General features: G+C 40.8%; 1 protein-coding gene across 1 annotated transcript; it reads left to right on the plus strand.

Annotated features, from left to right (window-relative positions):
• The first annotated feature begins 348 nt into the window (after nt 1–348).
• On the plus strand, nt 349–6118 carry LOC110972806 (glutathione S-transferase A-like). Its single transcript, XM_051950560.1, has 8 exons — nt 349–494; nt 1021–1142; nt 1281–1382; nt 2639–2704; nt 2792–2897; nt 3932–4058; nt 4136–4224; nt 5555–6118. Exons 3-8 carry the CDS (start codon nt 1377–1379, stop codon nt 5602–5604), a joined length of 444 nt encoding a protein of 147 aa, XP_051806520.1. The 5' UTR covers nt 349–494; nt 1021–1142; nt 1281–1376; the 3' UTR covers nt 5605–6118.
• Nucleotides 6119–15861: the final 9743 nt, after the last annotated feature.

Below are 15861 nucleotides of genomic sequence, written 5' to 3' on the forward strand. Positions count from 1 at the left end.
TGCTCTGCTCTCAGATTTTTTGTGTATCAACGCTGTCAACCAATAGAAGGGCCGGCGAGCTTTGCCCAATCAGATTATCCCTGTTTGTATACGGGTGCGTTCGCTGTTTTCCGAGGAGCGTCGCATATGGGCGGGCACTCTTTCAACAGGTTTTATCCACTCCCAACCTCCGGGACTGTAATAAATGTGATTTCTTTTATTTTTTGACCACTGTTGGAATAAAATATTATTCAATGCATACAACAGCGTCTGAGATTCTCATTAAAATGGCTATATTGTATAATAATAGCGGCATCGAACACTGCTCTTTGAGGTGTCCTGGTGGAGAAAACAATGTCACCATGACGCCGCTCGGGGACGGCTGCCATCTTGGTCCGGTCATCGTACTTACAGTTCAGCAGCAGAAAGAACCAGATGCCAGAGCACTGTGCCGCATATTCGTGTTCAAATCGCCGGATCGTCGAAAACAGGGCAAGATGGATTACTTTTCACAAGTAAGATTGAACATTAATATTGGTTGTATTTTGTGAATCGAATATTACTGTGCTGTATTTATGCCCACCAGCGAAATCATGGCCAGCTAGCTAGGCTATGTTTACTGCCGGTGTTAACCCGTCTGTGAACTGAGACGTTATAAGTCATATTCCACTGACTTAGATTACAACTGACACAGGAAGCTAAAACAAATATTACTGGTATAACACTGACCAGCGAATTTTACACAGGTGGCACAGACTGTATTGTTCACGTGTAATTCACCTTAACAACAGTAAGCTAGCTCTAATGTGTCATACCCACCCACTTACTTAAAAATACAGACAACTGAACATCTGACTGTAGAATAGTTTGCAAACAAGGTTATTCACAGTTTAAGCAGTTTTGGTTCATTATCAACAGATATGCATCAAAATAGGAGTTTTGTTGAAGAAAGGTTGTTAGAAACTTGAAGAAAACCTCTTGACCTCTTTTGTAAGATGTTTTTGTATAGACTCTCCCAAATCTTCCATTTTCATGTTGAAGGTGATGTGTGCCGTGCAAGCTTGGTCAGAGATGCTGTACCATCATCATTTGATGAGAGCTCCCACCTTCTAGCTCTGAAAAACAATGGAGGCCTACTGATTCCATCACAAGGCACAGTGAAGGTTTGATTTTATAATCTTGTTTATTTTTTTTATATTTGCATGTTAAAGTTGCTTTGTTCTTTATTTTCTCTGTACTGTAAAGTGTCTTTTAGCACTGTGTAAAGCGCTATATAAATATAATTTTTTTATTATTATAAGGTGCTGAGAGTTGCAGAGAGGGTGATTCGCCAGGCTTCAGCAAAACAAGCTCCAAAGGTGTCAACAGTCACACACAACGTCTGGGAGGAGACTGGAATGGAGGTGGTTTTTCTGCTTGGGGAACACATTGAAGAAACACAGTTTGGTATCTACAACCAACATTCCAGCCTGTTGTCATTGGTTGTGTCCGTGGCTGCACCATATTGCCAAACTTACCTGTCTTGACCTGCAGAAAGGGAGCACGAGAAAGAATCTCTGCAAAACAGTCCTCTTTCATTGGTTTTAGCTGTAAAACGTTTGTACATGTGTAAATGTGGTTTAGGGCAGGGATGTCATGTTCTTGTGTTAACTTGAGAATTTACATTTACATTACATTTTATTCTCTCTACATACATGATTTATATATGTAGTATGATTTTCTCTGATATATAACTTTTACATATATATATGAATGATGTTGATACTCCATCTATGATTTTTATATATATTCCTTTTCTCTGATATATAACTTATATCTACTGTTTTATATAGAAATATGTGTTCATTAGTCAGTATATGTAAATATAGCGTAATCATATATTGTCTCTTCAAATTATTAAAATTTACTTTACTGCTATTACCTGCTTACAGTGTTTGCAAAATACTTGTCTACAGTCGAGCTTAATATCAGAATATTCTATTACTGTTAATCCCGCTATGAATATTAAAATACGCTGAACCATTTGTCCTGTATCATAGATACATGTATGATGTTTGCAGCAAAAAAAAAAAAAAAATGCGTGAAAATCAGTTTAATATTCAGAGTTAAGATGGATTAAATGCGCTGTCAAACAGCACTGAGTGGAGCGGCTGACCGGACCAAGATGGCGGCCGTATTTCTCGCTGCGCAGCACCCCAAGCGGCGTCTACTCTTTATTATGTCTATGTATCGCACCACAAAAACAGACTAAGCTAACGAATGAAAGTAATGATAAAGTCAAGTGCGTTTACAGTGGATGTAGTATTATCATGCTGAAGATATTATAAATTCATTTAATTTAATGTCTTAATATAAGCTTTGTAGGACTTATTTTTTGCGAGCAAACGAGAATAAAATAGTTTTAAATATAGTTTGATGCAGGGCTTTATTACATGTTGTAATAAAAATTCACCTGCTGTTGATAGTTTCATAGTCACAAAACCTTCAAACACAGTTTTGTTTACAAGGTTTTATTGTGAGTAATTGTTCCTAATATTTCTTGTAATACAGCACAAGAGGTTGTCCCAATTAGTTCCAAGTAGCATTAGCATTAAAGCATGATGCATTATAAGCCTTTAACAGTCTTTCTCACTCGCATTATAACTTTTTTTTTTTTCAGCTTCCATCTTTCAAACATGGAAACATCATTGTGAACGAATCCTACGGCGCCTGTTTTTACCTGGAGGTGAGGGAGACGCTCCAAAAACCAGTTTTACACTCAGCATCATGAATTGTGACAAAAGTTCAAATGTCTTTCCTGTCCTAATAACAGAGCCAGTTTAAAAACAAGGGAACCAAACTGATCCCAGATGACACCGATCAAAAAGCTCTGATGTACCAGCGCATGTTTGAAGGTCCCACATTCTACGATAAAGTCCGTAAGAAAAGTTTGGTGCTCATCCTCTTCCCGACAAGATAACACTTGGATTATTGTTTTCACCAGATTTTTTCCATACTATTTATTTGATTGATTTCAGGCAGCAGTAGAACAGTCAGTTTTTTCAAAGCATAGATTTCCTGGCAGATCAAAATATGATTTAAATCCATGACCAAAAGACCAAGAAGAAACAAATTATCTATTAAATCTTTAGTATATGTTACTCCTCTGAGCCCCAATAATTTTGAAAAAAATCTGAAAACACATCAGTAAATCACAGCACTGCACTCTGTGATGAGTTCCTTCATTATGGTGTGAATGGATGCAATAGTTTAATTTGATGACCTGAGGGCGGCACCTACTGTTCATTTTTTAAAAGCAAACTCAAGACCTACCTTTTTAATCTGGCTTTTAGCTAATCATATTTATCAACACTATTTGATCTTATTTATTTATTTATTCATTTTTATTTATTTATTTAATTTATTTATTTTTATTATTTTAGTCTTAGCTCCAGTGTTCCCTCATTTTTAATGAAAGATGGCGTTTCCTCAGTCCTCTTTTTATGTTTTTCTGTTAGAATCTGTCCCACATATCTTTGTATGTGTGTGTGTAAGTGAGTGTGTTTGCTATATGTGGATTGGTGGGTTGGAGGGGTGGTTGTATTTCTCATTTTTAATTTATTTTGTCCTTTTATTTCTATGTAAAGCACTTTGTGCTACAAATTTTGTATGAAAAGTGCTATACAAATAAAGTTTGATTGATTGATTGATTGATTTAATTTATGCATTTATGCAATAATTTTTCCTACAGTGTGTACTACATACATTTTGTAAGTCTTGTGACATCAATTCAAATTTCAGCTGCACAAACCAGTCATTCTCATCTATTAAATGAAGCTATACATTTGGGAAATGTACATTGACATGTATATACGATGTATTTGATTTAAATTTGAACGTGCTACAATGTGAAGCCACTGTCTGCTGAATGTGTTAATACATGTGTGTAATCTGAATGTTTTTCTCATTTTAGTTACCGCTATCTACTATGACTATTTAGTCCCTGAAGGAGAGAGGCATGACTCAGCTGTGAAGAGAAACAAAGAGGCTCTGGTCACTGAGCTGAACCTCTGGGAAGGATACCTGCAGAAGTTATGTTGGTGAGCAGTGAAAACTCAAAGTGACTCAACATCCACTGATGCATTCAAACTGTATTTGTCCTTTTTTTTCTTTCCAGCTGGGCTCTGGCTCTTACCTGGCTGGACCGTCTTTCACACTGGCCGATGTGGTTGTTTTTCCGACTATTAGTTATCTTTTCCGATTTGGGTAAGAGAAACCAAGACTGTAAGAGATACTGCTTTCAAATGAGACTCATGAGCTTCTGATTGTGACACGGGAAGTCTTGCACTTAAAATAACAGGCCATCATAGCAATGCTTCCAAAATTCGGTTGTGAGTATAATGCATTTTGGTTAGTATTGTCTACATAAAATTACAGGATTGTCCTGAACTATGTTCAGTGAAAAACAACACTGCGTGTGAGGGCAAATGTGGAGGTTGGAGACTGTTTACTGTTCACTGTGTACTTTCCAGGACTCTCTTGTGAAATTCTACTGTTATCTGCATGGGTAAACTTGTTTTCATGTTACCCATTTTTTGGGGTAATTGTGAAAATAAATGTTTGAACATTTGAGTCGTAAGTGTATTCAATTCTCATAAGAAACTGGTGAAATTGCCATTATTAGTCAAGTCAGGGGATAAAATTGGAAACTACAAGTCTACTTAATATGTAATTTTAAGTTTAACTGCTGCCTTAAAAATATGAGTTAACTTGAAAAGGTAATTGAAAATAGTAATTTTAGCTTTAAAATATAAGCTAAAAAGATGTACACTTGTGTGTTCCGTTCACTAGAAAACGCAAGTTTACCTGAATGGACAACATAATATTTTGTATTAACTCAGAGTATAAAGTTCAAACAACAAATGATCATCAATTAACAATCGTTATAAATGAATTATATGAGTTGAAATAGCATGTAACTGTAAGCTTCCCTGATGAGAGAATGCAAGTTTTCTGGAATGAAAAACTTAATTTTGTGACTTGTTTCAACGCAGAGTATCAAGTTCAAACAAAAAAAAATCATCAACCAGGGAACTTATAAAACTTGCATTCTTGAGTTGAAAAAAAGCTTTTCTTGAAGTTGAGTGTACTTACATTTTTAAGGCAGCAATTGAACTTAAAATATTAAGTTGAATGACCCTGATAATTTTTACAGTGTGGGGAGAACAAACTTGTAGGAAATACAGAAGACGTAATAAAAGATGAAGCTGTTGGGAACATCTACCTACATTTTCCTCATTCTAAAAGAAAAACTGACCTTACTACTTCTGAAACATGAGTTTCCATGACTTCCTCCATTTCTGATATCAGCAAATTCCTCACAACTTGGAGCATAAAACTTCCAAAAAAATTCTGCTTACTAAGTTGTGAGTACAACAACTCTCAGTGACTCTTTTCATGAACACAATAAACCCCATTTGAAAGCAGCAAAAAATACAAACGGAACGTATCTGAACTTCTTTGAGATCTAATCAGTAAATTACATCACAGTGTGTAGATGTTACAGTTCAAATGTCTGCTACTTTCTGATCCACAGGTTGTCTGCTCAGCGTTACCCTAAACTGGGAGAGTATCATGCTCTGGTGAAGGAGAGACCCAGCGTCAAAGCCAGCTGGCCTCCTCATTGGCTGGAGGACCCAAAGGGAGACGAGGACACCCTGAAGGACATCTGATATTTACACCCTCTTGTTATTGTGATGTTCTTTTGTGGCCTCCAATGCAAAGCTTTTGCTTTTGTCTACCAAAAGCTTAACTAACAGCTTGATAAATATGATACAGCTCAGATTTTGATTATTGGTGCTGTGAAAGAAATTGTTGGCTGACTTAATAGTTCTGAATACATTTGGGAATTACAGATGCAGATATGTGGTTCTTTTATTTTGAGCCCTGTCTTGTGAAATCTTTAAAGAAAAAGTTTATAAATACAGGCTGTATTAAACTGTACATCATTAGATGTTTGCAGGGTGACAGCAGCAGGAAGACTGGCATGATGACATAGCAGCTTTTGTTGCCCCCGAACACTGTGTTGAGAACTAACATCAGTCTGTGTCAAATCACACATGCAGGCTACTATTAAAGTTTCTAATGCATTTAGAGTTCATGTGAAGTTAGTATGTGTTAATACATATAATTTAGCATTTCTTGGAGGCTCTCTGCTGCCATACCACATCAACTGATATATTGGGACTATAAGATAATCAGTTTGCACTGTAGATTACAATCTCATATCTCCTCCTCGTCCTAGTAGAAAAGGTGGGTGGAGTCAGAAGACATGACGGACAAGGTACGTTTTATCCGTTTGATTCCCGGCTATAAAAGACACAAGCAGAAACAAAAAATCAAGCCGTTTTTTCGTTTTTTCGTTTTGAGCAAAAAACAAAAAAACAGGAAACGGTTCGTTTTTTCGTTTTTCGTTTTGAACAAAAAACAAACAAAAAAGGACACGGTTCGTTTTTTCGTTTTTTCGTTTTCACCCCCAAAATGAAAATACGACTCCATATTTCGTTTCATTGGTGGGCGGGGCTTCGGAGCCTACCAGTGCACAATAAAGCTCCTGCCCATCACAATAAAGCTCTTGCGCTGGCATTCATAGACAGACTGACTTTCATTGTATTGCCTGCCCCCACTGCACTTCCCCTAACTCTAAATCAAAGCAAGTCGTGTACACAGTAATGACAGTCATAACCAGTGGTGTAGTCTAGTTTTTTCTACTGGGTATCCTCCAACCTCATAAACCAAAGCCAGGTCAGGTTCTCATATATGTGCGCGTGCACTCACACGTCCACGCACACACACACACACACATACACACACACACACACATACACACACACACACACACACACACACACACACACACACACACAGCAGCAGCTCCTTTATTTCAAACTACCAATTAGATACTTATAGACATTATAGCGTCAGCAGCTCCTCCTCCTGCCATCAGCTTGATGTTTCCTCTTCATCAGGTAGAGCTGATGTTTCCTCTTCATCAGGCAGTGCTGATGTTTCCTCTTCATCAGGTAGACCTGATGTTTCCTCTCCATCAGGTAGACCTGATGTTTCCTCTTCATCAGGTAGACCTGATGTTTCCTCTTCATCAGGTAGAGCTGATGTTTCCTCTCCATCAGGTAGAGCTGATGTTTCCTCTTCATCAGGCTCCCTTTCCTAAACTTTAACCTTAGCTCCAGCTGTAGTGTTCCCTAAAGCGGCAGTATTCACAGGACAAGCAACAGGCTTATTAAAACACTGAAATAGTTTCATTTAGCTTTGCTTTCTTTTTCTTATTTTTTCTCCACTGACTGATGTTGGGTCATTAGAAGTTCTAGACTCATGTCCCTCTTCTTCTAAGCCAGGGGTATTCAGCTAAAATTCAGAGAGGTCCAGTCAGCAAAGGTCCAGAACATCATAATGTCTAACTTGAGTTACTGTGATATATGCTGATGTAACCTGGTAGTTTTATTAGAGTCTGCCTGTAATCAAAAACTGACCGTCAAATAAATTCAGTACGGTTCAAAAACATTTAGACATTTATTAATAAATAACTTATATATAACTGTATATCTTAGAATAAAGTGCAGACCTTAAAAAATGACTGAACAACCTGAATCAACTTCTATACATCTTTAACAATACATAAATCTCATAAATGTAAACATTTGAACACTTTTACATTTTTGTCTGTCTCATATCACTCCCTAATATCTCTGCGGCTTAATGGGAGAACTGAGCTGCTGCTTGTTTGAGCCGTTCTCAAAACATATTTTGATTATTTTCATAGTTGAGAAAGCTGCCTTACAGCTGTTTGCTGAGCCAAACATGGTCAGCATGTGACCACAGTCTGTCCTCTAGAGATGTATAAGGCACAAAAGATACGACTCTCAGAGCCGATGCTTTGTAGTGAATCTGAAGAGCCGACTCCTAACGTATTTAATGGAGTATGGAGTTTAACACTGTCCTAGCAGAAAACATGTTACTGGATCCTAGATTAAAGATGCTTGCCTTCAGTGACAACAGAGCTGTTGATGAGACACTTCAGAGAATATGAGCAGCAGCAGCAGTCTGACACCTCCACCATTAGAGGACCAAGTGGAGGAGGAACCTCAAACTTCTGCTGTGTGGAGCCTCTTTGATGGAAGAGCTACAGGAGATGATTCAGGAGAAATCCTACAGCTGATGTGGGAATGGAGGATCATATCTAGAGGAAGCCCTCATCCAACCAGCAGACGACCCACTGAGCTGGAGCAGGACAAGGCCTCAGTCTGCCCCACCTGGTGAAGGTGATGGAGGAGAGACAACTTCTTCCATCTGAGAGAATCTTCTCAGAAACACAGCAGATATTCACTGAAAGAAGAAATGTATCAGCCCATCCAAGCTCAGCCATCTGATTTTTCTGAATGTCAGCCTGCTCTGAGGACATTTATACTGTTTGAATACTGAGTCTGGTTCTGGTTCTGTTCTGGTTCTGTGGGTTCATGTGCAGAGTTTTGTTCATTTGTTTTTGTGCAAAAAAGTTTGGTTGAAATATTAAATAAAAGCAAGAATACCTGTTTTTGTAACAGAGCAAATGTACAAAATGAGTCAATTATAAGGCTTCTCATAAAAACACTGAATGAAAAAGAGTTTGTCAAAACACAAATGATTCATATTTGCCAGGTTAGGCAAAAACATGAGACTACAAAGAATAATAAATTAGGAGCCATTTGGGAGCCGAAAGAACCGGCTTTTCTTTGGAAGCAGTGCCAAAAGCTCTCTAAAAAAGAGCCGAACTTGCATCACTACTGTCCTCTTTGTCGTTCATCTCTCAGCTGCTTTTTGAAGGCAGAACTGCGATGCGATTCAGCGACGTCATTGGCTGAGTAGCGTCACGTGGGATGCCTGAACTCCTACATAATTGGTGATGTATAGAAGTTGATTCAGGTTGTTCAGTCATGCTTTTTTAAGTTCTGCAGTTTATTTTAAGATATACTGTTATATATAAGTTATTTAATAATAAATGTCTAAATGTTTTTGAACCGTACTGAATTTATTTGACGGTCAGTTTTTGATAACAGGCAGACTCTAATAAAACTACCAGGTTACATCAGCATATATCACAGTAACTCAAGTTAGACATTATGATGTTCTGGACCTTTGCTGACTGGACCTCTCTGAATTTTAGCTGAATACCCCTGGCTTAGCAGAAGAGGGACATGAGTCTACAACTGTCAGGGTCCTCTCCTCATTCCCTCCCCACCTGGCATACCAAACAAAACCCCCTCCCTTATCCTTTTCCTCCCTGTCTTGCCTCCTGTCTCCCATCCATCCCTTTTCCTCTGCTTTCCCTCACAGCACTGCACCTGAGTGGAGTTCGGCTTCACAGCCGTCTCCACTCAGGTAATCAACCTCCTCCACGAGTCCCGGGCAGCTGGAAGAAATCATCCTGATTACTCACCAAGCAATAAGTACCGGCTCAACACTCCACACCCTGCCAGATTGTTGAAATAGACTTTGCTGTCAGTTCACTCTCTAGCCTCCAGAAAGTTTGTTGAAAATTTGACGTTTTTCTAGCTTATCTCTCTCCTGCCGTCTTCCAGACCCAGCTGCCCGGGAACTTACCCACCCGAAACCCTCACCTGAACCCCCCAACCCATTCGGCACCGGTCTCCTCCCCACTCGGATCCCCCATTCCGCCCGGACCCCCTCCTGGAACCCCCGACCCATTTCCTTCCCGGCCGCTGGAGCTGCAGCAGTCAACCGACTGCTCCCTGCCTCCCGGAGCTCCTCCCGGAACATCACCTGCGAGACGCCGTCTCTGCCCGGCCAGTCCAACACCTCGGCCCCCCGGATCGTCAGAGTGCTACGTCTCGTTCCCTCCGAACCCCTCCTCCTCCATCGAACTCTGAGCCCTTTGACGTCTGGCCGCCAGGGATCCCCCACAGCCATCTGCGACGCTCCGGTCCCGCCCGGACCTTGGACAACCGCCGATCCCCGTCCCCAGACCCACCCGGCCACATCCTCCCTCCACCAGCATCCCTGTTCCTGCATCCCGGTTTCTGCACTCCAGCCATATCCACCCCTGTACAATAAAACCCTTTTTCAACTTCTCCGGTTCTGGTATAGTGGCTCTCCGCTCGGGTCTGCCGAGCTAACACGTGACAACATCTTTTAATGACCCAACATCAGTCAGTGGAGAAAAAGAAAGCAAAGCTAAATGAAACTATTTCAGTGTTTTAATAAGCCTGTTGCTTGTCCTGTGAATACTGCCGCTTTAGGGAACACTACAGCTGGAGATAAGGTTAACGTTTAGGAAAGGGAGCCTGATGAAGAGGAAACATCAGGTCTACCTGATGAAGAGGAAACATCAGGTCTACCTGATGGAGAGGAAACATCAGGTCTACCTGATGAAGAGGAAACATCAGCTCTACCTGATGGCAGGAGGAGGAGCTGCTGACGCTATAATGTCTATAAGTATCTAATTGGTAGTTTGAAATAAAGGAGCTGCTGTGTGTGTGTGTGTGTGTGTGTGTGTGTGTGTGTGTGCGTGGACGTGTGAGTGCACGCGCACATATATGAGAACCTGACCTGGCTTTGGTTTATGAGGTTGGAGTATACCCAGTAGAAAAAACTAGACTACACCACTGGTTATGACTGTCATTACTGTGTACACGACTTGCTTTGATTTAGAGTTAGGGGAAGTGCAGTGGGGGCAGGCAATACAATGAAAGTCAGTCTGTCTATGAATGCCAGCGCAGGAGCTTTATTGTGATGGGCAGGAGCTTTATTGTGCACCGGTGGGCTCTGAAACCCCGCCCACCAATGAAACGAAATATGGAGTCGTATTTTCATTTTGGGGGTGAAAACGAAAAAACGAAAAAACCAACCGTTTCCTCTTTTTTTGTTTTTTGTTCAAAACGAAAAAACGAAAAAACGAACCGTTTTCTGTTTTTTTTGTTTTTTGCTCAAAACGAAAAAACGAAAAAACGGCTTGATTTTTTGTTTCTGCTTGTGTCTTTTACAGCCGGGAATCAAACGGATAAAACGTACCTTGTCCCATGACCTCTGTCTTTATTATTTGCATGTCAGCAGTGGCTTGCTCTACACAAAAGTAACTCAAATACCCTGTGTGATTTTGCATAAATCAAATTGTTCAAGATTGCATCCTTTGCATTATTTTTGCATTTTCATTTTCATGCCTCTTGGAGACACACCAGCCATATAACCTTGCCAGCAAGTTGATTTCTCGCGATATTTGTGAGTTCACAAATCTCTCAAGAAACCATCTTGCTCTGCTCCCGCCTTCACTTTTCGTACAGAGCCAAGTTGGCACGGGCCAATCACGCAGCAGTATTCATGTGTGGGGCGGGATGTCCGGGTGTGAAGACGACACCAAGCGCCAGTAGATCAAAACAAACATGGCAACGGAGGACAACGATCGTGTAGATGCTGCTATTAAGTCAGTTTTAGCTGAATCTCGTATCGCTTCTTTGAAGGAAGAACAACGAGAGGCGCTTTGCGCATTTCTGGATGGTAAAGATGTTTGTGCTTTTTTACCTACGGGTTTTGGTCAGAGTTTAATGTACCAATTGGCTCCGCTCATTGTGAAGATCCCGCGATTGGCTGAAAACAAACCTGTCAGAGGCGGGACATACTGTTGCATTGTCCAATCCGTGCCTCTTTCCTCCGAATGGATTTACATGGAGCGGTCCCAGATTGATATTGTGGAGTACTATCAAGTACTACACAATTATTAATCTGGCTATTGCCAGGTTACCAGCCATACTGTATGTTCAACTATGTCACTTAAATAAACAGTAGACGTGTATCTGGTTTGCAGAAATGTTTTTTTATGACTGTGAACATGGATTTATATTCTGAACACTGGAGAAGTGGAAGTTTGATCCAGATTCTGGTCCTTGTCTTTGCCCTTTTTTCCAGTTTAAATGCTGATGATTACAGGAATAACTGTTATTTCATATGGAAGAGGTGAAATATCCATCAAGGGGCTGACCCATTGTAAAAACCTTTCCTGATAAGAACAGAAGAACTAATCTGTTTATGGGGATCAGTTTGTATATTCTTACTTGTCATAATATGATTAGTTTATGTGTATCTAATTCATTACCAGCAGAACTTTATCTGCAGCTGCAGGTCTCACTTTTAGTAACAAAGATGTTGAATTACAGCATGCAGATGATCACATGCATAAAACCCTCCCACCAGAACTTTTTTTATGATGTTCAAAAACATGAATCCAATAGTGGGAAAAACAATCTAAAAATGCTTTTCGTCCAAAAACACTAGACCTTAATAAAATGACCCCATGATGTAGAAATATCTCCACATTTACAATTTATCAAAGAACTCTGTCAGCATTTTCTTCTTTGCATTCATTCATTCATTCATTCCACTTTTGTTCATACAGGGTGGTGCTGTGAGTAGTTGCTCTCTTGTATAATGTGTACATTGTAAGCATGAGATAAAAAGTACAACACTTGGACAAATATACAACTTACAACAAAAGATACAGTTGGAGTTGAGAAAGGGTGGACAGGGGACCAAATGAAATGCTTGATTAACTGGTTTGACTGATGCATGTAGAGCAGAACCAGTTGTATGAACCAACATAAGCTGCATATGTTTTTTGAACAAAAAATGTTTACATACCAGCCGAGCAAAATGAAACTCATGCACACTCAGGAGCTGTCACATGAGACAGACTGCACACTGATGAAGACACAGATATGAGTTTATCGTCAGTGGTGAGAAGGTGGAATGAATAGAAAAGTCTTGAAATAAGAGAACATTTCTGATGCAATCTCTGTTGAAGAAACATGAAATATCACTGGGCAGCAGCTGAGTGTGTTTTTTGAAGGAAGAGCCTTGAGCACAACCATGTATATTTCTTGTCAATTCTGCACCTGTATGGACTATTTCCAATCACATTTTACATCTCTTCAAATTCAGATTCAGATTACTTTCTTGTCATTCAGGCAAATTACATCGGAGATGAAACTTCAGAATGAAATGATGGTGCAGGGTCAGCAATAAAAACACACAATTAAAACAAACACCTGAGATAAATAAGTTATAAATCTTCTTTTCATGTCGGCTTATCCCTTTAGGGGTCACCACAGTGAATCAATTGCCTCCATCTAACCCTGTCTTCTGCATCCTCTTCTCTCACACCAACCACCTTCATGTCCTCTTTAACCACATCCATAAACCTCCTCTTTGGTCTTCCTCTAGGCCTTCTGTCTGGCAGTGGGAAACTCAGCATTCTTCTACCAATATATTCACTCTCTCTCCTCTGGACATGTTCGAACCATCTCAGTCTGGCCTCTCTGACTTTATCTCCAAAGCCTCTAACATGTGCTGTCCCTCTGATGTACTCAGTCCTGATCCTATCCATCCTGGTCACTCCCAAAGAGAACCTCAGCATCTTCACTTCTGCTACCTCCAGCTCTGCCTCCTGTCTTTTCCTCAGGGACACTGTCTCCAGACCAAACAACATGGCTGGTCTCACCACAGTTTTGTAAACCTTTCCTTTCATTTTAGCTGAAACTCTTCTATCACACATCACACCTGACACTTTTCTCCAGCCGTTCCAGCCTGCCTGTACACGCTTCTTCACCTCTTTTCCACACTCTCCATTGCTCTGTACTGTTGATCCTAAGTACTTAAAGGGATAGTTTGGGATTTTTGACATGAATCTGTATGGCATCCCCGTCAGCAGTGTTGTTCATTCACACAGACTTACTGCCGACAGCGTCCGGTAAGCAGAGATCCGGTCCGGTTTTGGTCCAGACGAAAGTAGTCTGGCCAGTTTGCTGGAGTCACGAAAATAAAGCGTTTTCTTCTCAAACCAATATGTGTTCGAAAGAGTGATATATTTGCATTACAAAACCGTTGTCCATGAAAAAGTCAGACCTCGTAAACGCTTGGCACTATTTTCTCTCCTTTCATATCACTCCGCGCTGCCTCCAGCTGGCAGCTGAGCAGGTTTCACTTTGTTTACTGCTCGTAAAGTTAACAACAACATGTCTGACTACGACAGCGACGATGAATATATTGACTTCAGCATTCAGCCAAGGGGATATCTTTATGAACCCGAATATACTGAAGCCAAAATTCACCAGATGGAGTTAGAACGGGCAGAGAGAGAGAGAAAGAGGGTGGACAGAGAAGTGGAACAAGTTGAAGTTGGAGAAACAGCTGGAGCCGTGAGACACCGGGTGACTGATAAATGGTGGTGTACTTGTTTCAAGTGCGAAATAATGCCGATAAGGCAACAATCTATAGTTATGAGAACCAAGTAGCCGTTTACCTGGACTCATAATAATACATACAGTAATAAATAAGTTATTGCATAGTTGATCACTTGTGCAGTATAAAGTTATAAAATTCAACCAAAACACTGAGGAGGCAACTCTTACTCTGAAGACAACTGACCGTCGGGTCCAGCTGGCCTGGGACGCTTCTTACAGTTTATTTTAGGAATGTGGATAAAGGTCTGCAACACACCCTCATTCAGGAGTGCAGGGAAGTCATTATGATGTGTGATGCAGACACAAGCTGGCAAGCTGGCCTCCTCATCAATTGAAAGGTCTTGCATCTGTGGCATGATGAGATCCCATTCGTGGCAGCAATAGGACTCCACCTCTGTCGGCATTATTACTTCCAAGTCTCCTTATCTCCTTTCCTACCAGATGACACACCAAGTACTCTCCGACCTGTCTCCCTGTTCACATCTGCTGTAGTTGTCCAGTCATCTGGAAGCACCTCCTGACCATCCAAAGCCTGTCTCAACTCTTTCCTGAAAGTCATACAACACTCCTCCTTCTTCAGCTTCCACCATTTGGTCCTCCGCTCTGCCTTTGCCATCTTCATCTTCATCACCACCAGGGTCATCCTACACACCACCATCCTATGCTGTCCGGCTACACTCTCACCTACCACTACTTTGCAGTCACTGATCTCCTTCAGATTACACCGTCTACACAAGATGTAGTCTACCTGTGTGCTTCTACCTCCACTCTTATAGGTCACCCTATGTTCCTGCCTCTTCTGGAAGAAAATATTCACTACAGCCATTTCCATCCTTTTTGCAAAGTCAACCACCATCTGTCCTTCTGCGTTCCTCTCCTGGATACCAAACCTGCCCATGACCTCCTCATCATCTCTGTTTCCTGCACCAACATGTCCATTGAAGTCTGCACCAATGACAACTCTCTCACTTCTAGGGATGCTCTGCATCACTTCATCAAGGTCCAACCAGAATTTCTCCTTCTCCTCCAGCTCACATCCTAAAAATTAAATATGTTATAAATACTGGTGAAGTAGTGCAGTGAATGAAATAAATAAGTGAAAACGAGAGAATAAATAAGAAGTTATCGTACATGTTAAAGGTAATTGCATTTTTGAAAGGCAGGAGAGAGTGTATATGTTTAATAACTACAGTCCTCTGTTTCAAAGACAGACTGCGGTGGGAAAGAAACTCTTCCTGAACCTAACAGTTTTACATCTCAGGCTGTGGTACCTCCTGCCTGAGGAGGTTGACAGACAGTGTTGCTCTGGCAAGTCCCTTACAGGTAACAGCAAGACCCCATTGATCCTCTCAGCAGCCCTCACCACTCTTCTCTTCAATGCCTGTAAACACAGTGAAATGCTGCTGGTTAGCACGCTCTCTATGGTTCCTCCGTCGGAAGTGGTGAGGACTGATGTGTTCAGATGAACTCTCTTTAGCCTGTGCAGAAAGATCAGGCACTGATGAGCCTTCTTGGCAATGGAGATGTGCAGAGGTCAGGTGAGGTCATGAGCCACATACATACACTCTCAGGAATTTGGCGTGTTGCACTATTTCTT

The sequence above is a fragment of the Acanthochromis polyacanthus genome, chromosome 7, assembly GCF_021347895.1.
Source record: "Acanthochromis polyacanthus isolate Apoly-LR-REF ecotype Palm Island chromosome 7, KAUST_Apoly_ChrSc, whole genome shotgun sequence".
Lineage (NCBI taxonomy): Eukaryota > Metazoa > Chordata > Actinopteri > Pomacentridae > Acanthochromis > Acanthochromis polyacanthus.